Here is a 10818-nt window from a genome sequence, read left to right on the forward strand (position 1 = left end):
AATTACGAAAATTTTCAATTTAACCACTAACATTTTAGATCAGTTTTACTTTGGTCACTCACATTTTAGATCGTTTCTATTTTGGTCACTCTCCGCTAAATGGTTAACTGAAGTGATAATGTAGTCTTGTTCGAACTGGTATAATAACACATTTAGTCATCGATACTTACACATTCTATCAATTTGATCTTAATTCTAAATAATTCAATAAATTTAACCCTCCACATTTACTAATTCTATCAATTTGATCCTCAAGCACGTATAATTAAATATAAACATAATTATATTTAAATACATATATTTAAATCTTGCTAAACTTATATGTAAATTTGTGATTTTGATAAATCCAAAAACTCAGTAAATTTGTGCTTTTTATAAACTTCATTCATGATTGTGCTAATAGCATTCTCAATAGAGGAACTCAATTTTTCCTATGAAACCTAACAAATAATTAGCAAATAAAATAAAAAAAATGAAAAAGCTTTCTATAAGCTTTTTTCAAATCATCATATTTTGCATTCTTGTCAACTTGAAGAATCATGTAATAATCTACACCTATCTCTAAGCATAAAGCTTATTGTAAAATTTATTTTCATCTAATTTATTTGCAATTTATTTAAGAATATGTAAATTTTCTGGGTTTTCAATTTTTCTAACTTGAATTTTTTTTAATATTTTTTAGATGCATATATTTTTATAATTTCTTTTATTTTTTATAAAATATATAATTTTTAAATATTTTCTTTTGAATTTTAAATATTTTTATAAAAATAGATTATCACATCACCATATGTATATTGTATTTAACACCATTACAAAAAAATATATCAAAACTCTTGACAGGTTGAAAATTCGGATACCAACTTGGGACAAAAAAAATCATAAGTATCAACTTGGGAGAAGGTGTCAAGTTCTGGGGAGCTAAAGGCATATTTGAGCTTTATAATTATAATTAAATATAAACACATATAATATTATTCATATAAAAATATATAAATAATAATATATTTTGTAAATTTTCATAATAAATAATTTATATTTAATTATATGTGTTTGAGGGTCAAATTGCTAGATTTTGTAAATATGAAAGGTTAAATTTATTGAATTATTTAGAATTAGAATCAAGTTATAAAATGTGTAAGTATTGAGAACTAAATGTGTTATTATACCAGTTTGGGAAATGCCTTGGTGACTAGATAAAAATTTTCATAATTGAGTGACCAAAACAGAAACACACTAATAGTTGGGTAACTAATTCTATAGTTTATCCTAAAAAATTACATAAAAAATTATTCCTCAACATTTATATCTTTTTGTCAATTTAGCCATTATTATTTTTAAGTTAAATTTGGCCATTAATCATTAAAAAAAGTCAAATCATTTTTTTATGAAAATGCCAACTAAAAAATAATTTTTTAACAATGTTGACATGACACTCATGTGACAGTTTACATATAATTCATCTTGATATGATACTATTTGTCTTAAATATCACAACAATAAATAATTAAAAATTATTAAAAGTTCATCGAAATTCAAAAAAGTAGCATAAAGTTCTTGTCGATTGCTATACGGACTACTATATTTAAAAAGTTAATGTTTTATTCAATATTTTCATTTTTAAAAAAAGTAACTATTTTTAAAAGACTGATGGTCAAATTTAACTCTTTTTGAAAGTTGATGGTCAAATTTGATTCTTTTAAAAAAAATTGAGGAACAAATTTAATTAAAAAAGAGAGAGAGAATAAGGATCAATTGACAGAAAATATAAATATTAAAAATTAAATTTATCATTTTATAAAAAATATATTGCAACTTAAATTTTAGATTTTGTTTCCTTTTTTGCTTTGTAAGTAAAGATCTGGTATAGTTTAAAAGTAAAAATAACAATTTCATAAAACCCTTTATTACTTAATTATAGTGCACCTGAAGATAAGGTCTTGGCAGTTTTGATTTATTAAGTTGAAGTTCTATAATCTATATGTCAATTTGGGGTTTAAATTAATTTTTTATTATAAATTTTATAAAAAAATTTAAAAAATATTTATCTCGGGGTTAGTAAAGAAAATACAACATCATTAGTGTTGATTAAACTATAATAAATAATAATAGTAATATGGAAAGTAAAACAAAAATCAGGAGTTAACCAATTAAGAGAGTTAGGTGAAATATTAAGGGTGTCTCCTACCTTAACCAGTAGTTGAAGGTTTGATCTTCATTTTGGGTATGTTAATAGCTTTAAAATTCGTGACCAACATCTATCTCTTAATGGGCCTACAAAATACGGAAAATTAATTATTGGACTCGTAATAGATAAGTTAATAAATTAGAAAAGAAGAGTTGACCCACACATCTATCTCAAATGGGGTGCTCCTCACCACACAAAAATATATCCATTCCATCTCTTTCGCCAACGCGGCATTACAAGTTCGACTTGTTCTCCTCTTCTTTCTGTAATAAATATGCAAACCCTATTTATTACCATAATCCATATAAAATTCGGTGTATGCATTGGTCCCCCAATTAGTTTGAATTTTGACCCACCACCCATTTACCAAAGTAAACTCTTTTCATTTTTCAATCTTCAAACCCCACCCATCATCATTTCTTTTTTTCCTTTTTTATTAATAAAGTAGTAATTAAAATCACCCACTTACTTTGATCGTTCAGACTATATTCTCAATATTTATATATCTGTCTAATTATGAATTCCATCCTTTATATTTTAATTTGTCAGAATTCGATACTTGTAATTTATGAAATTTGAGAAATTAAGTTAACTAGATTATAGTGTTAATGTACATGGAATTAACAAAAACCAATGGTTCAAACCAATTTTTATATAGCAAATTAGCAATGTTTGTTGATAATTGGGACTAATTTATGATAAAAGTAAAGGAAAAGGACTAAATTTTTAATTTTTGTAAAGTTGAGAGATGAAATTTGAAATTAGACCTTGCTCTTTTCTCACTAATAAAGGAGTCCGTCACCAGCATCACGCTACCACCAAGCAGCAAGAAAAGAACCAAAAAGAAATCGAAGAAAGGGCAACAACTTTCCATAATATGGAAACCGAAGCTTCATGGTAAGTTAACTCAGCCCACCTTTTTAAAAAAAAAAAATTCAACTCCAAATTCCAAAAATTGACTTGAAAATTCTTTATTCCAAAATCCTAACATGGGTTTCTTGTGGAAATTAATTGGGATCAAAGGGGCCAAAACAATTTCGAAATGAGCGAGACGCTGGCGACATTTCTTGCGTCGACGCCATTGTTGGAGGAAGCATGGAGGGTGTGCAATATAGCAAACATAACCTTCCCAGGGGCTTACCTGGTGGAAAAGATTGGAAGCGTGGCTTATATTGCGTTTTCCGGCCGGCAAATGACTTCTGGGTCTGACGAGAAATGTAGAAATCTGGTGGCTTTGAGTAAGGAAGACGGTGGCGTTTTTGCTCCGCTTTATCGACATAGCGAAGCAGAGGAGCCCATGGTGCATCACGGGATGTTAAAGCTTTTCTTCTCAATGTTCCCAAGCTTGCAAATCCAGGTTAGCTTTCCTTTTGCTACAGTTACGGTTTATAGATTTAATTCATTTCTGTTTCCTTTGTTTATGCTTGAAGATCTAATTCATTTTACTCAGAGTGATCTAAATTTGAAAAAAATTATAGAATTTTAGACTTATAAACCTCATCGATTATAGTGTTGATCATGTTTTAGTTTCATGAAATATATTGAAGAAATCAAAACCAAATCGATAATTAATAAATTAACATCTAATTGAAGAAAACCCACTTAGAAAATCGATATGAGATTTTGGGATTAATTTAGATATTGTTTGGGCAAGTATGAATTACAGATAAAATTGGGTTATTGGGCGCTAAGTAATGGGCTTATAAGCATTACTTAAGCACCGGGAAACTCCATAAATTGATTGAAGAATGAGAGAAAGAAGTTACACAAGGAGGATAAAATATGCTTCAGCTCCTTGTACTTTTTCATACATTTAAAATTTAGTTTTTTTATTTTTATTTCAAGGAATTTAATCCTACTTCCATTTCAAGGGATATAGTCCCTCTACTCTTAAGATTAAAAATATAAATCCAATTGTTAATATTATTAAATTTTGATTTACTACAACTTATTTTCAGTTTAACAAAAAAAAAAATCAACAACGTTAGCAATTAAACTCAATTTTTGAAATTTAAAAAAATGGAAGGACTAGCCGATTGAGTCTTAGCTCAATTGGCATAGACATTGTTGCCAATGTAGGACATGAGCTCAAGTGCGCTGAAGTACATTATCCTTCTATTTATGGGTAGTTCTAGATATTGTATAAAAAGAACAAATATGATCAGAACTTATAATGAGATTATTTAAAAAAATAGAAAAATTAAAATTTTAAAAATAAAAATAGAGGAACTAAATTACAAATGCACAGGAAAATAGCAGAGTTTCATAGGGTAAACAACTTGGGACTTAAGGAAAATGAGTGTTGTGAATAATTAAGTGATGGAAATGATTTATTATGGGTTTCATTTATGATGGAAATTTGACTCTCTTTATGTGAAATGATTTATTATGGGGTTCATTTATGATGGAAACTTTAGCCTAACAAAATCCCTAGATTGTTGGTGTAATGGTAAATTGAAAGTTCAAACCCATCCCCAGATAAGAACAAATGATGAATTAGAATTTGCCTAAAGTACTACTGACTAATTGTAATTGATTTATATGAAAATTAAGAAGCTTATATAGACTTGGTTTGTGATGTTAAATTTACTAAAATCCCAAGCCTTAATCTAAAGCTGAAATGAAAGATAGAATGAGTGACCTGGTTCAGATAATAGGGCATTTTTGGGTAGTGGGAAAAAGTAGGTACTGCCTATAGTGGGAAACTTCATAATTGGACACTCAATTAAAGAATCAATGGAAGTATAATTGTTGCATTTCTTTAGAATTGAAGTTAATGGAATGTGATACAACTTTTATTATCATTATCAACATGATGCACTCCTGGTTGTCTCCCTCCAAAACAATTGTTAAAACTTGCCATTTATCCAACACCATAATCTTTAACTACAATTTAATTTAATCATACTTTTTCAAATTTAATAACTGTACCAATATCTAAATATCATATTGATTTTTATATTACAACTCTAAACTGTGAAAGAGAAATATATCAATTTCCAAAAGGCTGCTATGTAGAGAAAAACCAATCAAGAAGATTATGAGAAAAGTACAACATGTACAAACAAATGGTGCCGTATCTTATAGGCATTAGTCATCATAATTGGGCAAAACTTACGGAAAAATTTGCATCCACCTTTTTCTATATCTTGTGGGTTTGATTAGTAGTTCAAATTTATTTATTTTTTCGAATCTTTTAAAGAAAATTACTAATGTAGTCAGCTCTCTCTGTAACATTTAATTTTTTTATGTTTTACTCTTACATTTTATACTAACTTTTCATCTATGACGACAATCATAAAGTAAGAAGTGTTTTTTTTTACTAAATTAATTCACTATAACAAATTTTTCCTCAAATTTTAGTACAATTAGTTGTAAAATAAAATAAATAAAGATTATTTTAATAAAATGATTAAATTTTATATAAAAATATATTAATCATATTTATTACATGAAAATAATCTTTAATAAATGCAATTGCATTTATAAATTTTATTAAAGATATGAACTAAATATCACTAATTAATAATATTATTAGTATATCATAATTTGTTAATTTGAAAATTAAAAAATATAATATAATCTAAAATTCACATGTTACATCTTTATAACATCCAAAATTTTAACAAATAGAAATTTTTATAGATTAACATACAAATAAAATTATTCTAAAGAGGATGGATTATAATCCTTTTATTTATAAATATATGTATTCCGGTTTTCTTTGTGGTTTTCATTTTTTTCATTTATATAATGGTAGAGAGGTCTAATTAAATATTTTAAACACTTTGAGGGTTTTAATGAGAATTTTTAAAAATTTTGTTTCAAAAATTTTAAGTTTTATGAGAATTTACAAAACATAAAAAATAAAATTGAAGAGTCTAATTAAAATTTTTAAAAATTTTAATAATAATTCTTAAAAATTTTGTGCAACTTAATTAAAAATTTCAAAAAATTTGATGCCTGCTGAGTATCGCCTCAGGCCTGAGCTGAGGCAAAGCACCCTAAGTGGGATAGAGAGTAGGAGGCATAGGGATATTGCCAGTAATTCATCCCAAAAGAAAGAAAAAAATCAAAGTACGTAACTCAAGCACATAATTTCAGCCCTCAATAATTCCCTTTGTAAGATATAACTGTCAATAATTGGACCTTAAAATGGCCACATGCTTTTTGTGGTACTTAAAAAGACCAACTATTCAAGTCCACGTTAAATCAATTTGTAGACCAAGTCAATCATGACAAATGAGGTAGGCAGGGAGTCAGTCACCCCGAACTTCACTTACATTACATTATCTTAAAAACAAGATTCCATTCCCACTTGATGTCGGCTAAATGTTTGTCGGGGTCAACTCCAATCTTAAACCAACCAAGCATGCTTTCATTGGGGTCTACTCTTGTTTTTGCATCTTTTCCTCCTTTTTATGGGGGTTGGCTGTAAGACGATAAGTACCCCGTCAATGGGGTTTAACTTTATACAAAAGTACCCTTCCATACCACCTTTTAACTTCAACATATTTAGGAGAGATGGATGCCACAAATGTTGTCAGATTCTTCACTATTTTATATTTTGATATTTATTAGTTATTTCTAATTATTTTAATGTACATTTATCTATATCTCAATCTAAATATTTTTAAGGTTTATTGTATAATGTATAATTATTTGCCTTTATCATTTTAAAAGTTAAATATATATATATAAGGGTGATATATTATATTAATTTCAAAATATCATAACTGTTTCGTACCCTCCTTTCAAACAAAAAAAAAATGGTCTCTTCCTTCCGGTGATTCGAGTATTACCGTCCCTAGTTCCTATTAATGCAATTCTGCCATCAATCTTTGTACTTGCTTGACATGTATTGTTTTAAATCGAATTAATACTTATTTTGAGAAACCATAAAATTATACTTAATTAAAGTTTGAATAATTCAGATTATCTCAAGAAGTTTGGATTGAACTCATGAGATGAAGTTACTTGTAAAAATAAGAAATGAATTTATTTTTGTTCTAACCTGGAAACAAATTAATTAAGTTAGGTGCGCATTGGAAGATGTCCTAAGCAAGAAAACTAATTAAATAGATATGTTGATGCAGATAGCGGATTTAATTGGAAAAGTGAAGTCAATAGTGATAACAGGTCAGTGCATAGGGGGAACGACAGCCTCTCTTTCTGCTCTGTTTCTCCTCTGTCATCTGCTCTCATTGTCGGTATATCCTCCAATGTCGGTCCTATGCATCACATTCGGTTCTCCATTGGTCGGCAATGAAGCCCTCCATCGGTCGATTCGACGCCAAAGATGGGGTGAAAACTTTTGCCATGTTGTTTCCAAGCATGATATCATGCCAAGGCTACTTTTAGCTGAGATTGTAAACCACATTCCTCATATACAAGCCCTGCTGCAATTCTGGCACTGCTGCATGGCTTCTCCTCACCTCCCTGTTGCAGGCCTTTCTTCTCAAGTATCCAATGATCTAAAACATATACTTTTTCATAGTGTTTTAAAGGACTTGGAATTGTTAACCCAAGTTGACGATCCATCAGAGAGCTTGTTTTGGCCTTTCGGGAGCTATGTTTTCTGCTGCCAAGAGGGTGCCATTTGTGTAGAGAATGTTGCATCAATTATGAAGATGATGCATTTGATGATGGCCACTGGCTCACCGAACCAAAGCATTGAGGATCATCTCAAGTATGGAGATTATGTTGCCAAAGTTTCTAGACAGTTTTTGCAGGCTAGAAACTTTGAAGAGGGGATACCTGATTCTAGCTATGAAGCTGGTGTCGCCTTGGCATTGCAATCATCAGACCTAACCGACAAGGTACTCTTTTTTCTATAACAATGTTGATTTACGGATTTTCTTTCTGTCTTTAACTAAATCAACTCACAGGAACCAGTTGCGGTTATGGCAAAGGAGTGCCTGCAAATGGCTCAACACAGTGATAAGCCAAACCTGAATGCTGCAAACCTGGCAATAAAATTGTCCAAGATAGTGCCATATCGAGCTGAAATAGAGTGGTACAAAGCGTGCTGCGATGAGGCCGATGATCAAATGGGTTACTACGACTCGTTCAAGCTTACGGGGGCCTCAAGAAGAGAGGGTAGAGTCAACATTAACCGCCATAGACTTGCTCAGTTCTGGAACAGTGTTATCCACATGCTGGAAAGCAACAAGCTACCTCATGACTTTGACAGAAGGGGAAAATGGGTGAATGCTTCTCACTTCTATAAGCTCCTTGTCGAACCATTGGACATCGCGGATTATTACCGAACCGGTATGCACCGCGAGCTTGGGCACTACATCGAGCACGGAAGGCAAAGGAGGTACGAAGTTTTCGACAAGTGGTGGAGGGAGAAAAGTGTTCCAGAGGAAGAAAACAAGAGGAGCAAATTTGCCAGCTTGACACAAGATTCATGCTTTTGGGCCAAGGTAGAAGAAGCAAAGGAATGGCTAGATAATGTGAGAAGTGAGAGGGATGCAATGAAACAACAGCAGTTGTGGCACAAGATCGACAACTTTGAAGCATATGCGAGACAGTTGATCTACAATAAAGAGGTGTCCAAAGACGTGTTGGCGAAAAACTCAAGCTTTAGTCGATGGATGGAAGAATGGAAAGAAATGAAATCGCAGGTTCAGCAAATCACTCCTTTGTTTCCAGGTTTTGTGGATGGGAAGGTGGTTCCTTAGTCTGCTTTCCTAGTTCTTATTTATATAGCACCAAAGATCATCATTAATATGCTGTTATTCCTAAGGTGGTTCCTTAGGTTTAATTTGTAATATATATATATGTAGGATGACGGTTTGATGTGTAGCTTTGGTTAATGAATTTTGGTTTCATGAATCTGATTTTCATTTCAATTCAATATAAGATGTTGATTATGAAGATAAAGATGATGGATCAAAACATGATAGATACGAAAGAGTCGCAAAGAGTTATGGTGATGTCTTTGATTAACATCATATTTAGATTTAATCCTCCAACAACCTTTACTCTTATTCTTTATTTCAAAAAAGAATTACAATGGTGCTCTTATTTGGGCATCTATCAGAAATAAATTTTTATATTCCAAAAAAATAAAATAAAATTTAGACAACCAAGACAGGCTTTTGTATCTGATTCACTCAAAACAAAAAATGAATGGCCAAAATGTCCTCTAAAAATAACAAATATGAGCTTTAAATCTTTAATGCTCGAGTTAGGACAAAGCAATAAGAAAAGATGGATGTTAAGTATTCAAATTGGATGTTTGTCCAACAATCAATGATTGAAAAGATGCAATCTAAACTAGTGGCTTGGAACTCAAAGAGTCTGGTAGATACAAATTTCTCAAATTTGTCCGCTCATCAATGCTTCTTTATGTTTTATCCTGCTGCCTTTGTTCTATATAATGATCTGCATCACGTTCATCATGAATTACATTTCCATCTGTTCATGGATCCATACCTGAAATCTTGGCACACTTGACTAATACAGGAACAACTTGGAGAAGGATGGCTTCAGGAGCTATGATCGCACGGCTTCTTGGTTTTTCCAGGCTAAGATAAATTTGTGTGGAAATTTGATTTCCGAAGATAGTTCTCTGTTAAAAGTGCTTACCAAGGAGAACACTCTGGAATAGCGGTGAGTGTAACATCTCAAAATTTTCGGCTGGACACATGGCACTATTCTGATAACGAATAAATGAATCTTATGAAATCAAAGTTGGACATGGTGAGAAAATTTGGAAAATGAGTTGGATAAAGGAATCTTATGGAATCAAAGTTGATAATTGAGATGAGATTTAATGAAAAGAAATTTAGAAGAGTAAATGTGATAAAAGAACTAAATCACAAATTTTGAAAAGTTTAAGGACTAAAATGCAAAGTTAGCTAAAAGGAAAAATAAGAGTTTTTATTGCCTATTTGACATAAGGATAAATTGGTATATGAATTAGGATGGTGAAAATCACTTTTAAGACCAAATTGAAAATATCAGAAAATTCAAGGACTCAATTATAATTTTTCCAATTTTACTAAGAAAAGAACAAAGATGCAATTATCATCCATAGATTCATATTAAAGTTCACTAGAGAATTATGAGGTTTGGGATTTACAATTTCCATTATTGAGAAGAAATCATGGAAAGAGAAAAAAAAGTGCAAAATAGTAATTTTGCTATAAAAGGATATTTTGGCCATTTCTCAAGATTTTCATGATAAAAATTATATTTAATTATAGTATTTGATATCCAAAATTATTTCGGACCATTGGGGCCTCGTATTGAGAAAATGAGCTTCAAATGGAAAAGTTTAGACTTAAGTTGTTAAACATGGTCTAAGGCTCATTTGTGAGTTTTTTACCTAATTAGGATAGAAAAAAAAAATTACTGAAATAGTATGTCAGAAAAAAAATTTACCAAAATGGGTTACTTTTTCATTGGAGCCTATTTGGTAGGCGCCAATGAATAAAATAATAATAATTTTTTTTGATTAAAATATAATTTATACTTTTCCAGGTTAGTATATAACCCGTATAATACATAGTATTGGCGCTTATCTGGAAGGCGCCAATGGTGGTGCCTATTTGGGAGGCGCCAATGGTGGTGCCTATCTAGGAGGCGCCAATGGTGGTGCCATATTAGAAGGCGCCAAT

The 10818-nt window shown here is 30.6% G+C and overlaps 1 protein-coding gene across 1 annotated transcript; it reads left to right on the forward strand.

Annotated features, from left to right (window-relative positions):
* Positions 1-2921: 2921 nt before the first annotated feature.
* On the forward strand, positions 2922-9028 carry LOC107959755 (lipase-like PAD4). Its single transcript, XM_016895892.2, has 4 exons — positions 2922-3085; positions 3212-3545; positions 7285-8007; positions 8077-9028. Exons 1-4 carry the CDS (start codon positions 2937-2939, stop codon positions 8872-8874), a joined length of 2004 nt encoding a protein of 667 aa, XP_016751381.1. The 5' UTR covers positions 2922-2936; the 3' UTR covers positions 8875-9028.
* The last annotated feature ends 1790 nt before the right edge of the window (positions 9029-10818 follow it).

The sequence above is a fragment of the Gossypium hirsutum genome, chromosome D04 (assembly GCF_007990345.1).
Source record: "Gossypium hirsutum isolate 1008001.06 chromosome D04, Gossypium_hirsutum_v2.1, whole genome shotgun sequence".
Classification (NCBI taxonomy): Eukaryota; Viridiplantae; Streptophyta; class Magnoliopsida; order Malvales; family Malvaceae; genus Gossypium; species Gossypium hirsutum.